Source organism: Lampetra fluviatilis, chromosome 49 (genome assembly GCF_964198595.1).
Source record: "Lampetra fluviatilis chromosome 49, kcLamFluv1.1, whole genome shotgun sequence".
In the NCBI taxonomy this organism is placed as follows: Eukaryota; Metazoa; Chordata; class Hyperoartia; order Petromyzontiformes; family Petromyzontidae; genus Lampetra; species Lampetra fluviatilis.
In genome coordinates this window covers 2,969,768-2,996,589 of record NC_136323.1, presented here as the reverse complement: position 1 = coordinate 2,996,589, position 26,822 = coordinate 2,969,768, and the positions used below count along the sequence as shown (strand labels likewise).

Sequence of the window (26,822 nt, the reverse complement as noted above, 5' to 3'; positions counted from 1 at the left end):
TTGGGATGGAACCCACGACCTCCTGTATACCAGACGAGGTAGTTAACATCTCCTCGCCACCGTGCCCCACAAAGGTGACCGGCTCACGACACGCAGGTGTTTGGAACCACAGAAACGGCAGCTCTCAGGCTTTTCGACTTCAGCAATGTCCCCATCGTTGTTTTAGAATAAACGTTGGAGCTGGGCTACTGCATCTGTAATTATTGTCTTGTTTAAAAAAAATAACCTTTGACCGCTCCTCACTTGTATCGACCAGGTGCCAAGCACACTCTGAGCGCGTCAATGTTTACGAGTTCAGTTGGCCCGGGCCAATCATCGCACTCCGTCTACTCACGTGCACTTGCTCGCCAGGTGCTCATCATCATCATCAGCCATGGTCAGTCCACTGCTGGATGAACGCACCCCACGAGGCAGCACGCCGGACTTGCAATCCAGAGGCGGCGGGCTCAATTCTATCTCCCGGCGCGGCAGTTGAAACCACGGGGCACATTTCTCTTAAATCCACCCCCCCCACGCGCCGCTCACCTCCGCGTGTGTACCGCGCAGTGTGTCAATGGGTGGACAAATGAGTCGTGTGTATTGGGTGACCCGGGTCAGCCTTGCAAGCGAGACTCGGGCTGGCCGATTGACATCTCACCCCGTTGGACAAGATTCACTTGAACTCGATGGGTAGGTCGCCGTGTGGTTGGCTACGCTCACACCTTGCAGGTCGTCTGGCTAGCATGGAGGAGTAGGCCAAAAACACCTGGGGAGGGGGGTGGGCACTCCAGAGCTCTCACTCGTGATGGCCCCTTCTGCCAGCAGTGGCGTGAGCGAGCAATTGCGGGGCTGCTCCTTCACCTTTTTATTTCCGTTTGAGATTTCAGAAATGAGGCACGAGCTGCGTGTGGTGTGTGTATGGGTGTGTGTGTGTGTGTATGGGTGTGTGTGTGTGTGTGTGTATGGGTGTGTGTGTGTATGGGTGTGTGTGTGTGTATGGGTGTGTGTGTGTGTATGGGTGTGTGTGTGTGTATGGGGGTGTGTGTGTGTATGGGTGTGTGTGTGTGTATGGGGGTGTGTGTGTATGGGGGTGTGTGTGTATGGGGTGTGTGTGTATGGGGTGTGTGTGTATGGGGTGTGTGTGTATGGGGTGTGTGTATGGGTGTGTGTGTGACACGCACTCTGTGTCAGCAGCCCGGGTTACTCGTTAACCGCGCAGGTTACTCATTAACCCGGACAGGTTCAATATGGGCCAAGGGAAAGCGACTGTCGGACAAATAAACTTGCAGCAGGCACGTGACGAGGGCCGTCACACTCTCGCTCGTCATCATACTCCACTGGACGTGTTCCCCTCGCTCTATGCGGGTTCGGTTCGTGCGATGTCGCGTATTTGCGGCGAAACCCAGTTCTGCGCAAATGTTCGCTATACCCTCTCGTGCTATAGGGAGTCACTCAAATGCGGGAAACATTTCATGTGGACAAAGTTTGACTGGCTGGTTGGCTGTCTGTAGGGAGGTAAGGGGTTGATCCATGGCTCAACAACGGTCACCCGCGTGGCTGTGGATGATATAAGCAATGGAATAATGAAACAGGCAAATACATCTCCTCCTGCCCTTGCCTCTCCCTCCACATCAAAATTCAAGCGTTTTGTCAGTCTGTTTTACACATCCCATCATCCACATTGCACGGCATTCTCTGAGTGATTTGTGTTACATTTTGTTTCGGCAGCGCCCTGTGGAATTCCCACCACCGCTTGGCTCAGCGAGGGCGGTGCATCGACCGTCCTCGTGGTTCATCACGACCACCGCACTCACGACTCCACCACTCCCCTCCCTGTAGCTCACAACAGTGGCTGTCTAATTCCAGGAGCCTGCCAGTAGCAGCCGCACACACACACACCGCGCACACAACTGGAAATTCAAGTTTCTCGCAGCCGCAGTCACGACGGTGCTCGCTCGGGCCATCACGGGGCGATGAGCTGCGGGTTGTACCATCGGCACAATAACCGCAGGTGGCCCCACGTGACTCCCTCCCCCTCCAACGCACAACTCGGGATCGATGTCTGTGTCCTGGATCAACAGCGGCCACCCCCCCCCCCCCAACTGCCCGGTTTACAAATATCGATCGCAGTGAAATTCCATTTGTGCCCGTCCGTCCTCTGCCTGGCTCGCCCTGGCCCCGAGTGCGTGGCGATTCGCGTTCCTCCTCCTCCTCCACCCCACTCGCCACTTACCCTCCTCCCCAACCCAGCTCCGTGGACCCGGTTACAGCCGTGGGCTGGCTGCGTGGAGTGTCGCTGGCAGAGGCTGTAAGGTGAGATCAGTGAGGCCAACCCCCCCCCCCCCCCAAGTCGCCAGCCTACAGCCGGCTGCGTCCACATCGAACAGGCGTGGTGGGTACAGTTTGGGGTGCGGCAGGGTTTGACTGTGGCTGTGTGGTTAGTGATGGTGGGTTTGGTGGCTTGGTGGTTGTGATGGTCCTTTAAGAGGAATGACGACGGAATGCGGCTTTGCCGTCTTCAAGGGACAGGCGTGCCGCTGGCATTCGCACACTCGTGGTGACACTTGGGAGGTGGGGTGTGTGTGTGTGGGGGGGCATTCTGGCTAGAGGAGGAGCCACCACCACCACCACCTCCTCCACAGGTGGACCGCATTGTCGGAACGAGGGGCGGGCGCGACTGCTCGCTGCTGTCCATGCGGCACGGGGCTGCGAGTTCACTCCGGCGGTGTGTGGGGAGTGGTCGCAAAGTGCCACTCGGGGCCCGTCCACTCAAACGAAACTTGGTGAGAGCAAAGAGCGAACAACTGGAGCAAGCAGCGGCAATGCGAAGTGCGACTGGCTGTGGATGAGTGAGGAGCCCGTGAAGCGAGCGAGCGAGCGAGCGAGCGAGGACGAGGGGTTGGGGTGGATGTCTCCGGCCAGCCGAGCTCGGTTCTGCGTCCACCGTGACAGGTCCAGCCCGTGACGGCGTCCCGTCGGACAGGGTCGCTCGGCTGACTTCTTGTAAGGCTCTGTGAGCAATGCGGAGCAGCAGGGTATGGTAGTAAGTGTTGGGTTCGAGAGGTGAGTGCCGCGGGTCGGTTGTTTGCTCGCCGTGCGCTGTGGAGGAGTTCGCCGACGTTTGAGACTTTTGCCTCGTCTGCGGAGATGGGGCATCACCAACAGGTGTGTGTGTGTCTATGTGTGTGTGTGTCTGTGTTCTCCCGTGTGTGTGTGTGTTCTCACCAACAGGCGTGTGTGTCTGTGTGTGTGTGTGTGTCTGTGTGTTCTCCCGTGTGTGTGTGTCTCTGTGTTCTCCCGTGTGTGTGTCTGTGTGTCCTCTCGTGTGTGTGTCTGTGTGTCCTCTCGTGTGTGTGTCTGTGTGTACTCCCGTGTGTGTGTGTCTCTGTGTTCTCCCGTGTGTGTGTCTGTGTGTCCTCTCGTGTGTGTGTCTGTGTGTCCTCTCGTGTGTGTGTCTGTGTGTACTCCCGTGTGTGTGTGTCTCTGTGTTCTCCCGTGTGTGTGTGTCTGTGTGTTCTCACCAACAGGTGTGTGTGTATGTCTGTGTGTTCTCCCGTGTGTGTGTGTCTGTGTGTCTGTGTGTGTCTGTGTGTGTGTGTCTGTGTTCTCCCGTGTGTGTGTGTCTGTGTGTACTCCTGTGTGTTCTCCCGTGTGTGTGTGTGTGTCCGTGTGTTCCCTCGTGTGCCGTGCCGGCCTTCAAAGGTGCTACTCGCTCACAACACTTGCCCCAACAGTCTGTTCAGGCTGTACGCGGGATCTTTGTCTTTATCTGCGTTAGTCTGACTGTATCCTTGCCATTCTCTCTGCGTGTCTGTGTGGGGAGCGGTCGTGTAGTGGTTAGCGCGCTGCGCCGTGAACCCGGAGAGCCGGTTCTGGGCCTCCCCCTAGGTCGACTCGGCCTCAAATTAGTACCCGGTGCTGTGTGTAAAACGTCAGCGCCGGGGAGACAAAGGCAGCCGAGCGTGGTGTAAGTTTATTTAACTAATTTCGCACCGAATGTAGCCACCCACCCACCACCCCCTCGTGTGTCATGCCGGCCTTCATAGATGCTGCTTCTGCTGCTGCTGCTCGCTAACAGCACTTGCCCCGACAGTCTGTGAAAGGGGCCTTCACCGGGGATCTGTGCATGTCGCGTGAACTCAGAACGCACGTGTCGCTTCCCTGCGAAAGCGACACCTCTGTTCAGCCCGGCGCGCTGTTCGGCTGCTGCTGCTGCCCGGCTCCGCCACGTGGCGCGTCCGGGTTGCCTGGCGCCGGGTAACCCAATTCAGTTGCTGAAGGAACATTTTGGGTGGTTGTTGTTGTTGTGTCCGCATGGAGTCCCGACGTTTCGGCGCCGAGGCGCGCTGCGTCGGGCACTCCACGCGGTCGCCGTTCACCTCAAGGGCAGCCGTACGCAGAGGGAGTGCCGACGACTGTCTCGTCTGCGTGCGTGCGGTGCAAAAGCGACTTTCTGTGTTGGGAATACGTTGAGGTCCGTTTACGCGTGAACTCGGTTTACGCGTGTGCGCGGTTTACGCGTGAGCTCGGTTTTCGCGTGAACTCGGTGCACGTGTGAGCGCGCGATTTACGCGTGAACTGGGTTTACGCGTGAGCTCGGTTTTCGCGTGAACTCGGTTTTCGCGTGAACTCGGTAAATTCGGTGAACGCGTGAACGCGCGGTTTACGCGTGAAGCACAAAGTGCCGGTTCGGCCTCTCCACTCGCGTTCACCGCCCTACAGTGCACAACTGTTAATCCGCCCCCCCCCCGTGCCCCTCCAGCTCCGTGTGGCCGCCACGTCGCAGGTTGACTTGCGGATTAACGCGTCCACGCGCGGCTGCGAGCTTTCGGACACACGGGGGGCGGGTTGATGCCGTGCCCTTGCCGAGGGTACAGTCATCCCACCGTGCACGCGGAGACGCAAACAACATGCGGGCACGCCAAAGTCCCGGGATGGGGTGTGTGTAGGCAACGTGTTCCGCACGCGGTTGGGTTGAAACCGCGCGAGCCGATCGATCATCGCCCGCTGTGCCAACGCCGCGGGACCCCCGTGGCGACCGCGGCGGCCTCGCTGGAGGGTCTGGCCCCACCGATGGCCACGGCTCCATTGACTCGGCTGTTGGCGAGCGAGTTTGCCTGCCGGCACGCTCTCTGGCTCTCTCTCTCTCGCTCGCTCTCGCCCTGGTTGTTGTTGGCAGAGGTCTCGGGGCGTGAATGACGACGCCTCGGAGGGGCAGAGAGACCTCGGCCACGTCGTCTTCTCCCCGGCTACCGGCAAATATTTGGCGTGCGCCCGACCGTGCGACCCGGCGGAGTCGTCGGGCTGGCGAGAGAGTTGCCGGCAGCGGCGTGCCGGCAACGCGAATCGTTCAGAGCGTCAGAGTCGTTGGTTCGGGGGGGGGAGGCAACGTTCGTTTCGCGGAAATTATTTTGACCCGCTATTGATTTGTGTCCGCGTAGTCATTTCGATTTTCCTTCTCGTAACGTCGGTTGTTTTTTTTGTTGCTCCGATTTCTATTTGCTTCATCGCCGCCGTGCTTTGTATGTTTTATGTTGTTGGCCTTTGCACGTTTTGTGCCCGCCCAGGTCACTCGTGCGTGTGAGATGCCTGCTCTGGTCTCTTGGGTTTCTCCCCTGGTTCAACAAAAGTCACTTAAACTTCGGCCCTTGTGCCGGGAAAACTTCTTCAACGGTTTTGTTTTGCTTACAGGTTTTGTTGAAATCTTATTGGATGTCGTGCGCGGGTTTAGTAATATGCATCGTGTGCGTGTGCTGTGTGTGTGTGTGTGTTTCTTACAGACTTCCTTCGCTCTGAATCCCAGCAAGGCAACGTGGTGCTAATATTTACGACGCGGCCTTTCAGCTCGCGCACAAAGCAATACAATTTATTGACCACCAATTGAGAGGTGGGATTGCATTCCCCCTCCGAACATTCCGCACCAGCGCTCAACGCTGAATTACAACGCCAACCCCCAAAGGGACCAGGAACTGAGAGGGAGCAAGCGTGGCAGCGAGAGGCACAAGCAAACCGAGATTAAGCATAGGGCCCCAAGCAGCTCAAGGGGGTGAGGGCAGGTGGGCAATCCAGGCTTCGCTGGAATTAAAATCCTAATAAACAACACGAGATAGTTAACGTTACACGCCAATTCCTCTCCTGCCCCTTGTTGTTGCGGGTCTCTCATCTCGCTGCGTCTCTGTCTCTCTCTGTACCTCGCCTGGCATCTCAGTCTCTTCTCAAAATTTCGCTCCACCTGTTTCTCGCCTTCACATTCCCTTGACTCGCCACACGCTTTCCACCGCTTCCCACCGGGGTCTCCCAAATGGGCCCGCAGCGGCATTGGGCACCGACGCAGGCCTAGCTCGCCCGCAAAAAGCCTTCCTGGGGCCACGGACTACCAGCAGTGCTCGGCGAGGAGCGACGGATCGACGCCGGCAATGGCGGACGGGGGCGGCCGTTGCCGCATCTGCAGCTTGGAGCTGCGCGGGAGCCAGCGCCGCTGGATCTTCGGCGGGGAGAGCGCGACGGGCCGCCCGGGCCTCCGCGTCATCCTCTCGCACCTCCTGGGCCAGGAGCTGGCGCGCGGAGATGGCCGCGGGGAGTTTGCGTGCGGGAAGTGCGCCTTCTCCCTCGAGCGCGTCTACAGGTGCGCTGCTGCTGTTGCTGCTGCCACCATCACCGCTGCCCTCCGGCCGGGTTTATCGGCGTTATTCTCCCGCGCGGGTTTCCGTGGTTGTGCTGCTGCTGCCGCTGCTGCACAGCTCTCTTTTGGATCGTACCGACGTTTCGCACCACACCCCAGGCGGGAGCTGGCTCGGAATTGAATGCGCGCGTCCGGCGCGCGTGTGCGGCGAAAACGCCGGACGTCGTGCCGACGCCACGCGGTACGACCCGTGGCCCACGGGAGAGCTGCGGACGGTTCTCTGCTCACGTGGGGTTTGGTGAGCGAGCGAGCCAGCCGGTGACGACTTCAAGAGTAGCCTCATGGTAGAGATGTGACACGTGGCCCGCGAATGCTTGAAGCGGGCAGTGACGTTACTACGTGGTGCGCAGTTTGATATATAGACTTACTAAGACATTTCATAGACATGCATAGAGACCCGTAGACTTACAAGGACATTTCAAAGACCAGCATAGAGACCGATAGACTCACAGGGACATGTGATAGACCAGCATAGAGACCCATAGACTCACAGGGACATGTGATAGACTTGCATAGAGACACATAGACTTACAAAGACATGTCACAGACTTGCATAGACACCCATAGACTCACAAGGACATACCATAGACTTGCATAGAGACACATAGACTCACAAGGACATGTCATCAACTTCCAAAGAGACCCATCTACTCACCCGGAGACCCATAGCCTTAAGCGGTCTGCGTGGGGCGGTGGGCATTTGCATGTGGCCCATGCCTTGAGCACCTCCGCGCGGGATGCCGCGCGGAGGTGGTGAGCGGCGAGCGGGGAGTGAGGCTGCCGTGGTGGCGGCGACGGCGTCCACCGAAACCCTCGGGGCTCTGCCGGTCGCTCCGTGCGCATCTCCCGTCCCGGGGCGTGGCGATGGCTGAGACGCATGCCGCTTCTAAACGTGGGGTCGGTGCATCGCGTAGTGCTGGGATCTGCGCGTGTGCGCACAAGGACAATTCGGCCTCAAATGAGTACCTGGTGCGGTGTGCAGTACACATCGTCACTGGGGAGACAAAGGTGGCCAGGCGTGGTGCTCCCCACCCACCCACCACCTCGTGTTCTGTGCCGGCCTTCATAGGTGCAGCTCGCTAACAGCACTTGCCCCAACAGTCTGTTAAGGTTACACGGGAGACGAGGGGGGGGGGGAATCTTCGTGTTTGGCATCCACCTAATCAAGAGTTTGGCTTGAGTAGCCGGTACGTGGATTGCCACCTCCAAGGGTAGAAAAAACAACAACCCCGAAACCAGAGGAGGGAAGGCCAACGAGCGAGCGTCGTTGTCTTGAGTGTTGCGTTGTTCATCATTATCAGCACCAGCCATGATCAATCCACTGCTGGATGAGGGCCTCCCACAGGTGTATTATTAACATTATGATGCGACTGACAAAAAAATTACTTTTAATGTACGGGGGAAGATTTGTAGCTTTACCAGGACAGTAGCGGCTGCCTCCTCAACCAGAGGGACAAACCTGGGGGGAAACACCCAGGACCGTAGGCAGTACAACAAAGTGGGTTTCTGTCCTCCCCCTGTTCTGCGTGGGTTTCCTCCTGGGTTCCTTCCATAGCTGAAAACCCACAGACGACAGTGTTACTGGCATTGGCCACATATCCCAATGCTATGAAAACATTTTCCGTGCAAATTATTCCATCGGGATCGTACGTAGCGGCAGCGGCAGGAGCAACAACAGCAGCAGCAGCATGATCCCTCCCCTCCCTCCCACCCGCCACTGTGGAAAACTCGGTAGGACCCCCCCCCCCCCCCAGAACATCAGTTGTTGAGGCTCGGTGAGACTCTCCGGGCTAAGCGAGGGTTCACGTCTGTTTTCGTTCAACCCCGGCGAGAACTCGAGAGGGCATGATGGGAGTCTCATTGGCAGCAGCAGGGACGTGGACTGCCAGCGACAGAAGTTGAGTACGGTAATGAAAGCGAATAGAAATCTGCGCGAAAATAAAACTTTGTCGGAGGGGGAAAACAATTATGGAAAGTATTGCGCAAGGCGGCTGGAGATGGATTATGTTTCGCCTGATCGCAGCACGTTTGTGTGTACGTTGGACTTCGTTTGCACCGTGTACGTAGCGTCGTTATTGGAGACGCCGCTAATGACGACGCGTGGTCATGCACGTGGTGCGCGCGCACCGCAGGTACGACGGCGTGATGAACCGCGTGAAGGCGCTGTCCATCGAGCGCATGCAGAAGCTGGCGACGGAGCGTGACAAGCTGGCGCAGTGCGTGCTCTTCCAGTACGGCCGCTCGAACCCGGGCCAGGGCCGGCCCGGCGGGGCCCGGCAGCGCTCGCTGGACGCGAGCCGCGTCGCGTACAACGAGCTGCTGCAGGACGACGCCGCCTTCTCCGAGTACGAGAGCTGGTCCGAGCGCGGCGGCGGCGGCGGGGGCGACGGCGGCAGCTCCTGCTCCTACTCCTTCGCCTCGACGCCGCTCAAGAGCGCGCCGGGAGGCCGCGGCCCGCCCCGCCACGGCCCCGCTTCGGGCCGCTCCACGCCCAGCGGCTGCGGCGCCGACGCCATGCGCCGGTGCGTCAGCGTGGACTCGCTGCGCGTGCCGGACGCGCGCTACGAGTCCGTGTGCAAGGTCCCGCGCAAGGTGGCGGCCGGCATGGGCGCCCGGTCGCCCTGGTCCGTGTCGCGCTCTGTCAGCGTCGGGGGCGGCAGCGTCGGCACCTCCTCCGCGGCGAGACGGAGCCGCGGCGTGGGCCCGGGCTCCCTCGGCAGGCGGGGGTGGGGGGCGGTTGGTTCCATCGGCTCGTCCGTGTCCCTGGGGTCCCTGGCGTCCTTCGGCGCCGTGCCCGCGCTGTCGATCGCCGAGGAGGAGGAGGATGGCGACTGCGAGGACGCGGTGGACAGCGTGAGCGTCTTCTCGGCCCGCTCGCCCGTGTCGCCTCCGCCGCCGCCTTCGCCGGCGCTCGCCCGTTCCCTGCAGCTGGTGCGCAGCATCGGCGTCCGCGGCCTCCGCGCCCCCAAGGGCAGCGGGATCCCCACGCCGTCGCGGCGGGGGGGCGGCGGCGGCGGCGGCTCGGCCCGGACGCGTAGCGAGCGCAGTGAGCGCAGCACGCCGCGTGGCAGCCCCCGCCGCGAGGAGGCGCCGGAGCTCTCGGAGGGCGACGCCGTCGGAGCGGAGGAGCGCGGCGCTTGCCGTGAGGTACGGCGCGAGCTGCGTTTGTTTCACGTTCGGGAGCCACCGGCGCCCTGTGGTGACCTGCGGGGTCGCGGCGGGGGTGGATCTGGCTCGGCAGGGATGGGCGGTTTAAAAAATACATTTTTATTTAATTTTATTTGTTTGAAGCAGTGGGCAAGATTTTATTTTTAAATGCCATCCATCCAACAGGTGGTTAACACAGAGCTGCAAATTATTTTAATAAATATATTTGTCAGTGAATTATAAAAGCCAAAGAATATATGCAATAGTTTTTGATGTCGCTCTTATCCTCCAGATTTTGAGAAAGGCCCCACGTTTCAGTCTCAGTTATGCTTCGCTGCTGAAATTAATATTTCATAGCCGTGTATTTGCCACGTCACCACCGCGGAGTGCCACGCGGCGCCGCGTGTGATGCTCCGTGTGCCCCCGTTGCCCGGCCAATGCCCTTTTAATTCTGCCCTAAGCTGGGTGCGTACCCAGCCACGGCGCGACCCCATTTCACGGCGTTGCCGCATTCTCGCGAATAGAACGGCACCTTCACCGGGGCTTCGGGACGAATGTGCAAGCCTGCAAAATGATGGTGACTGGGTGACGACAATGACGACGATGATGTTGATGATGTTGATGATGATGATGTTGATGATGTTGATGATGTTGATGATTGCGATTTAAAGCTTTCGTGACTGCAGGGATTCATCTTCTTGGTTCTTTTGGTAAAGTCACGTAGAAGGGAAATAATAAAATAATAATAATAATACAATTCTCAAGACGAAAGACAGCATCTTTCCGACATACCTGTTCTTCACCTGAGGACGGCTGCTTGCGTTGTGGCAGAAATGTCGTGAGAATTGTATTTTATTATGTTTTATTTGTATTATTTTATTATTTCCCTTCTACATGACTTTACCGAAAGAACCAAGAAGATGTCGATGATGATAGAGAGGAACAATTCTAATAAAGGCGCCACCACACCGCCCAATCACCAGGCTCACGTAGAGACCCACAGACTCGGGTAGAGACCCGCAGACTCGCATAGCAAGTCACGAGTGTCTCATCTCATGGAGTGACTTGTCCTTGCCATAGGAATATGGAAATCCCACCACCTGTCTCAGGCACACCGCCACGGATGAGCACCACCCAGAGTTAGTTAGCGCAGGGAGAGGCCTTCAACGGCCGCCCTCTCCCGCTCGCCGCAGTCACACACGGCTACCGCTCACGCGTCTCTCTCTCTCTCCCACTCGCCGCAGTCACACACGGCTACCGCTCACGCGTCTCTCTCCCGCGCGCCGCACAGGATGTTGGCCAGCAGCTGGAGCGGATGACGCGGCAGCGGGAGGAGAGCGGGGCGGCCACGCGGACCGGGGACCTCGAGCGGAGCCTGGCGAGCGCCGTCGGCGAGCCGAGCCTCCGCGAGCGCCTCCTGGAGGTGCCGCCACTCCCCCGCTCCCGCACCCGTGTGCCGCTCGATGCGACCGTTCACGGTTTTGATTTGCGTGCGGCTCTGCGGCGCGCGGCGGCGCGCGCGGAGATCGCGACCGTGCCACGCAGCGACGGCCACTCCCCTTCACCCACATTCCACAGTGTCCCCAGTTCGATTTCACGTCCCGGGCGCGGCGGTTGAAACAACGGTGCCGGTTCCTTAAATCCGCCCGGCAGTAGAAATGTTTACGCCGCGGTGAGTCGGTCGGCAGGTCGCGTGCGGTGGGGTAGAGTGTGGGTACCCCCGCCGGAGGTTCTTCCTGCGCCGGTGGCGGCCGCTTTGTCTTGCACGGCGGTGACGGTGAGCGGGGCCCGCAGGACTGCGCGAGGATGGCGGAGGAGAGAGCGGCGGGCGACGAGGACTCGGGCCACCTCGTCACGCGACTCAAGGACAGGATGTCGGAAGGACGCTCCGCTCCCGTGGTGAGTCTTCAACCCCTGTGACTGGCCATCCCTTTGCAAACCGCACGCAAACCCAGCGGTGACACGGGGGGTGCGACGGGAGGGGGGGGGATACCTTTAGCAGACAACAGTCTGGGCAAAGGCCACTGTTCCCTGCTGTGATCTCCCTCCTATGATGTCGCTGCTATAATCTCCCTCCTATGATGTCTCTGCCTATATCATATTTATTCCTCTTTCTCCCGACGCTCTGGACGAATGTCCCACCGCCGTCGAGCGATCGTGAGCGCCAGCGATGGGCTTGAGGAGGCCTGCATCCAGCAGTTGATAGATAATGGCTGTCGATGAAGGTTAATTATGAGTTTGGCACGGCCGGCTGCGACTGTCATTAGACGCGCAATCAGAGCCGTGGGAGACTTTTCAGTCACGGGCGTGGGTCGGCGCCGCCCATCCTTCTCCCCACGTTGTGCGGAGTCAGCGGTGGTTTTTCCCAAGAATAGGACAGACTCGTCCCCGCCACGGGAACGTGGAGTTCCACCATTGGCTCACTGCCAGACGGGGGCGAGTGCCGGCTTGTCTTGGTGGAAGGTAAAGGGCGCAGCCCCTGCAATTGCTCGCTAGCGCTACTGCCGACCGACGGGTCTCCGCTAGAGGGTGCGTTGGCCTACTCTTCCACGCCGGCCGGGTGTCCTGTAAGAGTACCCACACTTTACCCCACCACCACGACGACCACCGCACTGGAGCTGCCGATCGTAGACTCGCCGTGGTGTGGCCATCGGCGCTGCCGGGGTGGACGGAGGCCTTTCCCTGACCCACATTTGAACCGTTGCCGTGTTTCAGACCTCCGAGACACGAGACGGTCCGTCGGATCGTCCTCGTGCGCGGGGGACAGACGGACGGGAGGAGAGGGGCGGGAGGGAGGAGAGGGCCGGGAGGGAGGAGAGGGACGGGAAGGATGAGAAGGAGCTGCTGTGTCTGAGGGAGGCTCTGGAGGAGAAGGACACGGACATCCGCCGGCTTTGCAGCGTCCTCTCCAGCAACGAGTCCACCATCGCGGTGAGCGACCGGGAATCTCACCGGAGCGCCGTGCGGCACGACCGCGGCAGCTTTGCGTTTACCGAGCGGCGGCGGTGGTGGGCGGCACCGCGTGCCACGGTGCGCCACGCGCGTCACGGTGCCCCCGTTGTCGTACGCAGAGCCTGGACACGGTGCTCAAGCAGAAGGACGAGGAGCTGAAGCGATCGAGCGACGCGTTCCTGGAGATGATCGACGGCTTGCAGAGCAGCCACGCGCGCGCCGCCCGGCAGAAGGACGCCCTCATCGCGGAGATGGAGCAGGCGCTGCGCAGGAAGCTCCGCGACACGGAGGTGCGGAAGGCCTCCATCCCTTCCCTCTCTGAGATTGTTTACCGCGGCGCGCAACGCCGTGGACGTTAGAGAACCCGTGACGTCGTTCGCAAAGAGCAGGCCGCAGCGTGCCGTCGGCGTCGGGGTTGGTCCACGTTTGAAAAAAAAAAAAAAGTCACGCCGCCAAATTCCACGTTCGTCCAGGAGCTGCTCAGGAGCAGGTCGAGCGGCGGGGACGAGGCCTTGGCGGAGGCGACGGAGCGCTGCGTGGAGCAGCAGCGCCAACTGCAGCAGGCCCTCGTCGACAGAACGCGGGAGCTCTCCGAGCACCAGGAGGAGGTGGAGAGGACGCTCCGGCTGGTCGTGGACAAGGAGCGCCTGCTCAAGGTGCGGCGCCGCCGCGACCCCCGTGACCCCCGCGACCCCCGCGACCCCCGCGACCCCCGCGACCCCCGCGACCCCCATGCCGTTTCCGTCGCGCCGTTGACGCGGGGCGGCCGCTACCGTCGGCGGGAGCCGCCGCGCGTTCCGTGACGTTGACCCCCCCCCCCCCGTGGCCGTCGCCGTGCCGATCTCTCCACAGGAGAAGACGGAAGCCACCTCGACGGCGGAGGGCGAGCTGAGGGCCGAGATCGAGCGGCTCAAGCGCAGCGCGGTCCAATCTCCGCGCGGAGCAGGGGCGGGCGACGCTGCTCGGGCGGTGCCTGGAGACACAGAGGCCCCAGTGAGTCCCCACTTGTCACCCGTGTCACCCGCCCCACGCCTGCCACCCGTGTCACCCGCCCCACCTGTCACCCGTGTCACCCGCCCCACACCTGCCACCCGTGTCACCCGCGCCAACTGTGTCACCCGTGTCACCCGCCCCACGCCTGCCACCCACGCCACCTGTGCTACCTGTGCCGCCGCTGAGCGCTCCACTCTGGCATCTTCTCGTCATCACTGTGATCGGCAGCAGCCATGAGCTCTCCACCGATGATGCTGATATTGCTGCTCATGATGCCGATGATGGTAAGGGTGCTGCTGCTGCTGCTGCTGATTATGATGGCGCTAATGATATGGGTTTCGCAGCAGCTGCTGCTGCTCATGGCAATGATGAGGATAATGCGAAGCGAATGATAATGATGATGCTGCCGCTCGTGATGCTGACGATGACAATGATGTCACTCGTCATGATGAGGATGCTGATAAAGACACTGTTGCTAACGACGACGAGGATGTCGCAGCGGCTTCCCGTGATAATGATGATGACGCTGATGACGAAGCTGCCACTGACGATGATGCACGTGCTAAATTCGGCAGGAGAGGCCTCACCAAGGAGGCCGGGATGGAGGCGGTGTCGACACGAAGCTCGTGGCTGAGAACGTGGCGCTGAAGGCCCAGCTCGCCCAGAAGGAGAAGCTCCTCCAGGTGAGAGCCGTCTCGCTCCGTTTGGGCTGCACGGGCCATATCTGGCTGTCTCTGGCTGTCTCTGGCTGTATCTGGCCGTCTCTGGCTGTATCTGGCTGTCTCTGACTGTCTCTGGCTGTCTCTGGCCGTCTCTGGCTGTCTCTGGCTGTCTCTGGCTGTCTCTGGCCGTCTCTGGCTGTCTCTGGCTGTCTCTGGCTGTCTCTGGCCGTCTCTGGCTATCTCTGGCTGTCTCTGGCCGTCTCTGGCCGTATCTGGCCGTCTCTGGCCGTCTCTGGCTGTCTCTGGCTGTCTCTGGCTGTCTCGGGCCGTCTCTGGCTGTCTCTGGCTGTCTCGGGCCGTCTCTGGCTGTATCTGGCTGTCTCTGGCTGTCTCTGGCCGTCTCTGGCCGTCTCTGGCCGTCTCTGGCTGTCTCTGGCCGTCTCTGGCTGTCTCTGACTGTCTCTGGCTGTCTCTGGCCGTCTCTGGCTGTCTCTGGCTGTCTCTGGCCGTCTCTGGCCGTATCTGGCTGTCTCTGGCTGTCTCTGGCTGTCTCTGGCTGTCTCGGGCCGTCTTGGTCCGTCTTGGTCCGTCTCCCATCGTAACGTTTAGTTCAGCGCTGCGACGATTCACTGTGGGCAGCAGAACATAGTGGCAGTGCTGCAAAATGTATCGTTATTATTACGATTCCGTGTATTTACCAAGGGAGGCTTCACTGAGTCTCAAGACTCTATTTCAGGAGGGTCCTGCCCAGTTTTCGCTTGGGAGGGTGATGCTGCTGCTGCTTTTGTAGTTTGCGATCCCAATTGAGTAATTTGCAGGGTGATTTCTTCAGCATTGGGATGTTGTTTGGGCCAATAACAGTGACATTGTGCGGTTTGTTTCGCGATGGGAAGAAGCCAGAGAACCGGGAGGAAACCCACGCAGAAGAGGGGGGGAGAACGAACCAACTCCACACAGAAAGGCAGGCGCCCGAGTCAGAGATCGAACCCGGGCCGTTGTTGATGTGAGGCACGAGCAGTACCGCTGCGATGGCGCCCAGCGACCCGCCGCAGTTGCCAGAACGCACCCCATGACGGCAGCGGGGCGACCGAACTTCCGGGGGACGCAATTGTCAGAGCAGCACACGCAAAGCGACAACATCGCCAAACGAGCGGCGACGCCGTCGAAGTAACGGCGCCGCGTCCGACGCCCCCAAACCACCACCCCGCCGTTTTGTGGTCGACACTGAGGCACCGATCGCTCGCACGGACGGCAACGCCCAGTCACAGCGACGTTCTGACACTCGAGGGATGCGCCCCAGGAGTTGGGTGAGGAATGGGCTCCGGCATTCTTACCAAACCGAGGCCCGGCGTCGTCTAGCTTGGAGCACTCCAAGCTAGACGACGCTGCACGATTTCCTCATTGCGCCCAACCCAATGGCCGTGTCCTCTCGGGCGCATTAGGGGACGGGTCGATGGCGCGCGGAGGGCATTCATCCAGCGATGGATTGACAACGGCTGACGGTGATCGAGTGAGTTGGTGCAGTGTCCCGGGTGCTGCATTGACACTTTGAAGCTTGTGAGTCACAAGGCCTGGTGTTGGGGATTCACTCAGCCCACCATCTTTTAATTAACACGACTTAGCGGCGAGTCAACAGCGATAATCCTACGCACGTCAGTGGAAGTGCGCAGTGTAAATTTGGGTCATCTGGGGTTTAGAGGTGAGGGACGCGGGGCGGTGAGGGGTGGGGGGAGGTGAGGGGCATGGTGAGGGGCGTGGGGAGGTGAGGGACGCAGGGAGGTGAGGGGTGGGGGGAGGTGAGGGAAGAAGGGAGGTGAGGGGTGTGGGGAGGTGAGGGGGTGGGGGGAGGTGAGGGGCGTGGGGAGGTGAGGGACGCAGGGAGGTGAGGGGTGGGGGGAGGTGAGGGGCGTGGGGAGGTGAGGGGCGTGGGGAGGTGAGGGAAGCAGGGAGGTGAGGGGTGGGGGGAGGTGAGGGGCGTGGGGAGGTGAGGGGTGTGGGGAGGTGAGGGAAGCAGGGAGGTGAGGGGTGGGGGGAGGTGAGGGGCGTGGGGAGGTGAGGGGTGTGGGGAGGTGAGGGAAGCAGGGAGGTGAGGGGTGGGGGGAGGTGAGGGGCGTGGGGAGGTGAGGGGTGTGGGGAGGTGAGGGAAGCAGGGAGGTGAGGGGTGGGGGGGAGGTGAGGGGCGTGGGGAGGTGAGGGGTGTGGGGAGGTGAGGGAAGCAGGGAGGTGAGGTGTGGGGGGAGGTGAGGGGCGTGGGGAGGTGAGGGAAGCAGGGAGGTGAGGGGTGGGGGGGAGGTGAGGGACTTGGGGAGGTGAGGGGTGTGGTGAGGTGAGGGGTGGGGGTGGGGGGAGGTGAGGGGCTTTGGAGCTATAAATCTATTTTTTTCACAAAGATGTCCAGCCAGGGGCGGGGTAAGAACGCTACAACAGCGAACGGTACAAAAACACGATAGGAGTGCAAAGTACAAGGGTGACACTGGTGCACGAGGCCTACTCTTTTTCCGAACGACGTCACGGGATCTGTAGTGGCACCCACAGTGAAAACGGACGGTGCGGTGCGCGTGTATATATAGTTTCTATGGTCTTGGTCGCTACGCCCCCCCGCGGCATTAGGCAGGGGGCGTCCGCCGGCTCGAGCCGCCAACCTCCGCGAGAAGCGGCGAGCGAGCGACCGCTCGGCCTTCCGTGAAAGAGGCCATCGGTGCACAAACCACGCAGAGCTTCTCACGCCGTGCGGTGTCGTGTGCCTTCGTGTGTCGCGTATCTCGCGTGTCTCGTGCCGGATGTCGTGTGTCGTGTGTAGGTGTGTCGCACATCTCGCATGACGCGTATGTCACGTCTCGTGTGTCGTGTGTCGCGTGTGTTGAGTAGCATATCTCGCGTCTCACGTCGTGTGTCGTGTGTCACGTGTTGCGTGTCGTATCTCGCATGTCGTGTCACGTGTCTCGCGTCTCGTGTGTCGCTTGTCGTGTGTCTCGCGTGTCGCGTGCCGTATGTCGTGTGTCACGTGTGTTGAGTGGCATATCTCGCGTCTCGTGTCTCCGCGTCTCATGTGTCGTGTGCCGTGTGCTCCGGGCAGGAGCTCGTGGGAGAGGGCAGCAGGAACGGAGGCCACGGCCGCTACGACTACGACGATGACGACGCTCACCACCACCTCCTCCTCCTCGACGACGACATAGACGACGATGAGGGGGATGACGGTGAGACGCACGGCGTGCCGGGCCGCCCGCGTGGCGAGTTCACGTTGGGAGCTGCGGATTTCGGCGCGGGGTAAATAATAAAAACGCTCTGCCCTCGCGAGCAGGGAGACGAGCGGATTACCCCGTGCGTGCGTGCTCACCTCCCCCCGCCCCTCACCTCCCCACACTCCTCACCTCCCCACGTGCCTCACCTTCCCACCCCCCCCTCACCTCCCCACGCCCCTCACCTCCCCACACTCCTCACCTCCCCACGCCCCTCACCTCCCCACGTCCCCCCGTCCCTCACCTCCCCACGCCCCTCACCTCCCCACGCCCCTCACCTCCCCACCTCCCCACGCCCCTCAACCTCCCCACCTCCCCACGCCCCTCACCTCCCCACACTCCTCACCTCCCCACGCCCCTCACCTCCCCACCTCCCCACGCCCTTCACCCTCCCCACGCCCCTCACCTCCACACCTCCCCACGCCCCTCACCTCCCCCACGCCCCTCACCTCCCCACGCCCCTCACCTCCCCACGCCCCTCACCTCCCCACGCCCCTCACCTCCCACCTCCCCCCGTCCCTCATCACCTCCCCACCGCCCCTCACCTCCCCACGCTCCTCACCTCCCCACCTCCCACGCCCCTCACCTCCCCACGCCCCTCACCTCCCCACGCCCCTCACCTCCCCACGCCCCTCACCCCCCACGCCCCTCACCTCCCCACTTCCCCCCGTCCCTCACCTCCCCCACGCCCCTCACCTCCCCACACTCCTCACCTCCCCACGCCCCTCACCTCCCCACCTCCCCCCGTCCCTCACCTCCCCCACGCCCCTCACCTCCCCACGCCCCTCACCTCCCCCACACTCCTCACCTCCCCACGCCCCTCACCTCCCCACCTCCCCACGCCCCTCACCTCCCCACCTCCCCACGCCCCTCACCTCCCCACCTCCCCACGCCCCTCACCTCCCCACCTCCCCCCGTCCCTCACCTCCCCACGCCCCTCACCTCCCCACACTCCTCACCTCCCCACGCCCATCACCTCCCCACCTCCCCCCGTCCCTCACCTCCCCACGCCCCTCACCTCTCCACGCCCCTCACCTCCCCACCTCCCCACCTCCCCACGCCCCTCACCTCCCCACCTCCCCACGCCCCTCACCTCCCCACCTCCCCACGCCCCTCACCTCCCCACACTCCTCACCTCCCCACGCCCCTCACCTCCCCACCTCCACACACGCCCCTCACCTCCCCACGCCCCTCACCTCCCCACCTCCCCACGCCCCTCACCTCCCCACACTCCTCACCTCCCCACCTCCCCACGCCCCTCACCTCCCCACGCCCCTCACCTCCCCACACCCCCCCTCACCTCCCCACGCCCCTCACCTCCCCCACGCCCCTCACCTCCCCACGCTCCTCACCTCCCCACCGCCCCTCACCTCCCCACGCCCCTCACCTCCCCACGCCCCTCACCTCCCTCACGCCCCTCACCTCCCCACGCCCCTCACCTCCCCACGCCCCTCACCTCCCCACGCTCCCTCACCTCCCCACGCCCCTCACCTCCCCACGCCCCTCACCTCCCCACGCCCCTCACCTCCCCACGCCCCTCACCTCTCCCACCGCCCCTCACCTCCCCACGCTCCTCACCTCCCCACGCCCCTCACCTCCCCACGCCCTCACCTCCCTCACCTCCCCACGCCCCTCACCTCCCCACGCTCCTCACCTCCCCACGCCCCTCACCTCCCCACGCCCCTCACCTCCCTCACCTCCCCACGCCCCTCACCTCCCCACGCCCCTCACCTCCCCACGCTCCTCACCTCCCACACGCCCCTCACCTCCCCACGCCCCTCACCTCCCTCACCTCCCCACCCCCCCTCACCTCCCCACGCTCCTCACCTCCCCACGCCCCTCACCTCCCCACGCCCCCTCACCTCCCCACCCCCCTCACCTCGCTCACCTCTCCACGCCCCTCACCTCCCCACGCCCCTCACCTCCCCACGCCCCTCACCTCCCCACGCTCCTCACCTCCCCACGCCCCCTCACCTCCCTCACCTCCCCACCCCCCCTCACCCTCCCCACGCTCCTCACCTCCCCCACGCCCCTCACCTCCCTCACCTCCCCACACCCCCCCTCACCTCCCCACGCTCCTCACCTCCCCACGCCCCTCACCTCCCCACGCCCCCTCACCTCCCCACCCCCCTCACCTCGCTCACCTCCCACGCCCCTCACCTCCCCACGCCCCTCACCTCCCCACACCCCTCACCTCCCCATGCCCCTCACCTCCCCACGCCCCTCACCTCCCCACGCCCCTCACCTCCCCCACGCCCCTCGCTCACCTCCCCACGCCCCTCACCTCCCCACGCCCCTCACCTCCCCACGTCCCTCACCTCCCCACGCTCGCCCCAAACAGTCTGTTGAGGCTTACACGATGCCGTTGCGTGCCCCCCCCCCCTCCCGGTCAAGATTTGCTGCCGGAGTTCCCTCGGTTTGCCACTCGCTCCCCTCCACTGGGGTCCGCCACCGGAGAGCGAAGCGACGCGGACACGAGTCGCCCACCCGCGGCGGCCTTCAGCAACGGTCTCGAGGCCAAGGTACCGCTGGCTACCGACACCAAACATAAAACATTTTATTTTATTTTAGCAGGTGCAAGGCCCCGCTTGAGCTATCTCTGGCTCTTTTTTTTTTAAGAAAGCCACCTGGGCTGCCACAAATGATAGCTTTTAAACGAAATGGCGGCTTGCCATCGCGTCAAAATGGCGGCCGAGTAGTGGAAATAATGGAAACGCGTGACGTTGATTCTAAACCTGGAGGGAAAACACGGAGGGCCCGGAGGAAAATCCACGCGACCACGGGGAGACAGAGAGAGAGAGAAACACGCAGACTCCAAATATACAGCAGCAGGCGTCAGGGTCGGGATCGAACCCACGACATCCTGGTAGCCAACACGTCGTCACCGTCGGCAACAACTAGCGGGGGCCGCCCGTCACCGAGGTGCGGCGACGATCGCACCGTTACCCACCCGGTGTCGCCGTGTTGCAGCTTCACGCTTTGAGAAGTCCCAGTCGCCTTGCGGCGTCGCCAGGGGGCAGAACGGACGTCGCGGTCGGTCTCCGCTCTTCTAGAGCGCTCGCTTAACAACACGGGGGATCTTTGTTTTGTCCGCGTGTCGTTTAGAAGGCCGCGGGCTCGGACGGTGATGGCGGACGGCAGCAGTCGCCCCCCACGGCCGTGTCCACTTCCGCCAGGTGAGTTCAGAAGTCGGCGCGTAGCGATAGAGTCGTGGACTGAGAGTGGCTGGAATTGATTATTACTATTATTACTATACTACAACGTGTTACATCTTTATTGGTTCTTTCGGCAAAGTCACGTAGAATATTTCCCTTCTACGCGACTTTACCGAAAGAACCAAGAATATGAATCCCTGCAGTCACGGAAGCTTTAAATCGAAATCGTTGTGTGAGGGGCATTCCTCGGGGTTGCCCTGCGACGCACCGCATGCCCCGCCGCGCCGTCACCTCTCTCGCTCCCCCGCAGCGCTGCGGCCTTGACCAAGCAGCCCAAGCAGCCCGCTAAGCAGAGGCCCTCCAAGGGCCGCCAAGCCGGGCCTCCCCCAGCCCCCGAGGCAGGGCCCCACCAAGAAGAGGGCGGCGATGGCGGCGGGCGGCGGAGCCTCGAGCCACAACGGCAAGAAGGCCGCCACGCCGCGCCAGGACGAGTGAAGGCCGCCGCGGCCGTGGGGCGCGGCCGCCGTCCGGACGTGGAAGCCCTCCTCGTCCTCCTCGTCGTCGTCGGCCGTGGTCTCTCCACTGCCGGATGTGAAGGCCTCCCGAAAATCGTCTCTCTCGATCCCACGATGCGATGGCCCCACCTCGCTCCTGATCTCATCCCTCTCTGTTCTTGAAGTCGCAAAGTCAGGGTCCAATTCGTCACCGGCCAGGTTCTGTCCACTGCTGGATGAAGGCGCCTCCCCAGGCCGGCGCCATCCGTCGCGATGCTGCGATGCGACGCCCCCAACCGAGCACCCGCGCACGAGCCGGTTTCATCGTTCCATCTCCTTGGAGGAACGTCGTCTACGGACGCGCTCCATTCCTTCCACCGCGCGGCGTTTTTAACGCCTTCCATGTTACGGGAGCACCGAAATAACCTGTGGGCGCTCTCCTCGCACTGCCTGCCGAAGACTAACATGCACACACCCACACGCACGCACATGCACGCACACACACGCACACACTCGCACGCACGCACACACTCGGGAGATCAACAGAACGACACGGAGCAAGTTTTGCACATTTAGAATGATGCTTCACGGGGGGCAATAATTTCCCTTTGCACTCTCTCTTCGCTGCGAACCTCATCGACGGAACTTGGAAACTGCCGCGTGCAGAGCGCCGAGTGGGCTTCGTCGGGGTTTGCTGACGGGAACGCTCTCGTTCCCCTCTCCTTCTGCTGTCAAACAGAATCCCAATCACCCTGTGGACTCGCTTGACCTTGGCGGCGCGGGTGTCGCGGGTTGTCGCGGGTGGTGTGGGTTGTCGTGGGTGGAACGGGTGACATGGATGGAATGGGTGGCGCGGGTGGAACGGGCCCTTGCGGCAAGTGCGTGCCGTGTCCGTGCCGCGCTGATTTTAGAGGTCCCCTTGTTGACGTGCTCACTGCCTCTCGTGCATCCCTCTCGATGGCGCGTGCTGGGTCTCCGCGGGTTCCAGTCCGACCCGACGGGGTCTCTGAGGTACAGGCGGACACGTGACGTTGTACTGCACTCAAGCGGCTGTGCTGGGTGACCGTTGTTCTTGGAGTATGAGGTTCCGTGCTGATGCACCCCTCACACTGCTCCAGGAGCAGACTTCTCTTTAGTCACAGACACGTGTCGTCAGCGTCAATCCTCATCTGCGAGGAGGCGATGACGCTGTGATCACGTGAGCGATGTGATTTTGACAGCGCTGCTCTCCTCTCAGCCATTCACAGGGGGGAGGCGGAGGGGGTCTCCGAGCGATTTAGGTGACAGCATCTCAACGCGTTCCATCGGGCACCCCCAGTGGCAGCAGCAGCAGCAGCTGTCCCTGCGTGGCACCAGGTGACTCGGCACGTGGCCTGCGAGCGGGCGCCAGTCGGCTGCCAGTAGGGGGCGATGACAGCCGCTGTGCGATCCCAATTGAGCGCTGGTGTCGCGGTTCGAGCGCGCGCTCCGAACCCGGCAAGCCGAGTTCGATTCCCGCCCACGGCCCACCAACGCCAGCGACCCCTATTTATCTGAACCGGTCCTGAGCCTCCCCTAGGTCGACTCGGCCTCAAACGGAGTACCTCATACGTTGCGTAAACATCGCCGGCGGGCGTGGTGCTGGCCACCCGCCCCCCTCGTGCGCCGTGCCGGCCTTTGTAGGTGCTGCCACTCTCTCTCGGCACTTGCCCCAACAGTCTGTTACAGCCTATACAGGGCGGGGCGGGGGGGGGGTCTTTGTCTTCGGTCGCGATTGACGTGGGTCGAACGGCGATTTTGCAGGTCTCGTCTCGAGGCAGAGGTCGCAACCGGGTACCCTATACCCGTACCCTACCCGATACCCGGCTACCCGTACCCGGCCGGGTACGGGTAGCCGTTTGCAACCCTGGTGCGGCCGGGTATGGTTACGGGTAGACCGTGAGTCACTGGTGAGTAACTGTTTGTCACTCATTTCTCAACGTCTTGTCTCTTCTCACAATTCAAGTTCCTAGAATCAACCCACCCGCGCCTGCAACATGGCTTCATCCCAGAGGTCGCAATCAGGTACCCGATACCCGTACCCTACCCGTACCCGGCCGGGTATGGGTAGGGTACGGGTACGGCCGGGTAAGGGTACCCGTTTGCGACCCTGGTGCGGCCGGGTACGGGTAAGGAATCAAAACCCGTTTGCGACCTCTGTCTCGAGGTGCCTGAGACGCCGTGTCCCCCCCCCCCCCCGAGCGTTTCCTCGTCGTGTGGTTGGGAGTGCAAGCCCGGTCGTGAAACCACGGCGCAAGTGACTGAAATCCTCCTCGCCCTCCCTCCGTGCCCACTGCCACCGCCTCGCCTCCATCCACCCAGCAGTATAAATGGGTGAGGACGCAGTCAAGATGACGGGTGGGGTAAAGTGTGGGTAGTCACACGTCGTCTCCCAAGAACGCGCGGCCAGTGTGAAAGATTTGGTCCAAACAACAACAACAACAAAAATGCCTCCTTTCCGTAAGCGCGGATCCGGCAGCGGCGACGCGGGCGAGCACTTGCGGGGCTGCGCTTTGCCTCTCGCGCGTCCGCACGAGTCCTGCACTGGGACACGCGGACTCGGCGTCGCTCTCTCTCTCTGCGTCCACGTAGAAGACGTCGCCTGCCGAACACCAACAGGGCACTGCGTGTTGTGTTTTTTTTTTCTTCCGTCAATGGTTTTTTGCAAAAATTTGGTCGACTTGCACCATCATCCTGACACCACCACCGATGGATGGCTGTGGCGTGGCATGGCAAGTTGACAACTCTACCGTGGGGGGTGGGGGGGCGGGGGGGGTGTGGGGGCGGGGACAGAGGGGGGGGCGTTTGTTTTTAAATGACCCAAAAAAATCCACTTCACGGTGTGTGTCCAAAAGACGCAGAATCAACGCTAGATTTCAATAAAATCGTCACTGGAGTTGACCAAACGTTCCCAACGATGATAGGACCAGCAGAGCTCGGGCAATCGTTGCTGGTGACGCCGGTTCTGGGGGGAGGGGTGAGGGGGGGGTTCACATAATCTAGAGCGGCGATTTCACCTGCGATTTCTCCATGAACGACGATGCTATGCATACACATTATTATTGCTGCTGCTGCTGTTGTTAACGTTGTTAATGTTGACTGTGAGCGAAGCTCACTGCAACCGTGCGTGGTGGGTCGTACTGTTCTGCTTGGCAGTGTCTAAGCTTTAGGTTAATGCATCTTAAATGAAAAATAAATAACACCGGACGATGTTCAATGACGGTATGGAAGCCTCACGTGTTCATTCAGCTGAGCCGTCTCCATACCTGTCAACTCCTTATCAGTGCCCTACCTTGTTAGAGAACAATTCACACATTATTGGTCACCCCGTGCCCTTATAAATCCCCACGTTCATCCTACAAAGTCCCATCACAAGGGAGAAACACAAATAGACGAACAAAATGTTTGTCGCCCGTATTGAAACGGCCGTACGCCCCCGTATGGACCTGAAAACTCGACAAGAATACGGGGTATACAGCTCTGCGTCTGCGTCAGCTGTACCGAGCAAGCAATCGCCTGGGAAGCTCACGTGGTGTGTCACGGGACCCACACCACCACGTGCTGGCATTCTGGACCCAGCTTTTTTTGTTATTTTTCTCTGCTCTCTCGCAAAGTGGAACCCTCGCTGAATGTTTACGAGTTCGGATGGAGTCTCCTGCGAGGGTCAGAGCTCCTGAGTTCGACTCCAGGCGTCAGCCCGGGGTACCAGTGACCACTACAAAGACAAAGATCCCCCGTGTAGCCTTAACGGACTGTTGGGGCAAGTGATGCTAGCGAGCAACACCGACGAAGGCCGGCAATGCACACGAGGGGGTGGGTGGCCAAAAATCACCCCCGGTCGCCTTTGCCTCCCCAGTGGCGATGTTTACACATCGCACCAAGTACTCATTTGAGGCTGAGTCGACCTAGGGGGAGGCCCAGAACCGGTTTAGATAGTCGTCACCGGTGTTAGCCGTGAGCGGGAATCGATCCCGGGTCGCCGGGTTCGTACACTACCGCCCCCCACTATCTACACACACACACAAACGCGACTCCGTTGCGCAGACAATCGGTGGAGGGATGGGGGGTGGATTCGAACGGCGTTTAGTGTTCAGTTTGGTGTCCTACCTCCCCGGCACCTCCGATTAGCACGGTTGGCTACGTACGGTGCGAAAGAAGTTCAACACACTGTAGATTAAATCTTCACCTAAAGCTTTCGCGACTGCAGGAATTCATCATCCTGGTCCTGTTTTATTCTAAACGTGGGATGTAGAATTCGTGTTTTTTTTCTTTTTAGTTAGTCCTTTGCATGTCGCTAATGCTCACGGTTCTTCGAGTGTGTAACCGTCGGTGCACACATTTGTCATTTTTAAGTTCAGTTTTAGACGTTCAAATCCTCCGCGTGTAGTCGACCTGTTTGGGTGTTTATACGTCAGGGGCATCGCACACGGTCGGAAGGTGACGACTCAAAGTTCGGCTCGACTCTCAACTGGTCCCATCATCGTTCCAAAGGTTCATAAACCGGTTACCGCTTTGGAGTTCTCATCCACGTTCACGTGCCGTGAGCGTGGAGACTGCAATCTGGCTCGGCTTGCGTTGGACACGGGACGGGCGTTAATACTCGACACCCTATAATAATAATAATAGGGGTTTTCCCCTTTTTTTCTGGCAACAAAACTGAAACCTTTTTACGAGGAATCATGCGTGCATTAACCACAATACTTGTGGTCAGAATGAAAACAAAAAACACACTGGTAATATATGCATTGTCCTTGAAACTGATTGGTCCACACCAGAGACAGCTTTCTTTTGAGCCTCGTCTCAATTGGTGCTAGGCCAGAGGACGCCAAAATGCGTACGGAAAAAAATGGGAAAACCGCTATTATTATATTTTGATACTGGCAAAGGATGTCTATTGACTCGACATCCTTTTGACCTTGACTCTTTTGACCTTGACTCAACCGCGATCACGACGACGCCGACGACGCCGCCGGCACTAAACGCCGAGCCGTTTTGACAAACCCCCCGGTGCGGATTATCGCTGCTCGTTCCTGCCCGCCCGAGGTGACGTCGTGACAGCGACCCTGGGCTCGACTCCATTTGGGCCCCGTGGGTCACTGAACAGCGGCCACGGTGCCGCCGCTGCCGCCTCCGAATGGGCCCCGCGGTTTTGTTTTTTTTGGCTCCCAAAAAAAACGTGGGGGTCTTTAACGTCCACGCGCACACCCGCAGTCACTGACCCCAGGGCAGCCTGACGGAGCCCCGACCCCGCGAACCTCCCGCGGCAATTTATGTTTTTATTTATTATGAGTTATGACCGACCTCTCGTTTAGTCAGCAAAGCCTCTGCGAGTCTCAAGACCCATGTTTCACGAGGGTCCTGCCAAGTGTGTCGCGGTAGGGGACGCTGCTGCTGCTTCTGCTGCCGTTGTGAGATCACGTGTGAGTCATTTGCAGGGAATTTTACAGCTTCGGAATGTTTTTTTTGTTGGGCACTACCAGTTACATATTTATTTATTTTAT

The 26,822-nt window shown here is 60.8% G+C and overlaps 1 protein-coding gene across 1 annotated transcript; it reads left to right on the top strand.

The window, feature by feature from the left end:
- Positions 1-2,402: 2,402 nt before the first annotated feature.
- On the top strand, positions 2,403-24,071 carry LOC144948349 (uncharacterized). Its single transcript, XM_078877776.1, has 14 exons — positions 2,403-2,762; positions 5,760-6,604; positions 8,794-9,808; positions 11,100-11,231; positions 11,603-11,707; positions 12,524-12,739; positions 12,880-13,050; positions 13,234-13,416; positions 13,613-13,753; positions 14,329-14,436; positions 17,492-17,612; positions 20,049-20,176; positions 20,760-20,830; positions 21,120-24,071. The coding sequence occupies exons 2-14, from the start codon at positions 6,396-6,398 to the stop codon at positions 21,484-21,486; spliced, it is 2,967 nt and encodes a 988-aa protein (XP_078733902.1). The 5' UTR covers positions 2,403-2,762; positions 5,760-6,395; the 3' UTR covers positions 21,487-24,071.
- Positions 24,072-26,822: the final 2,751 nt, after the last annotated feature.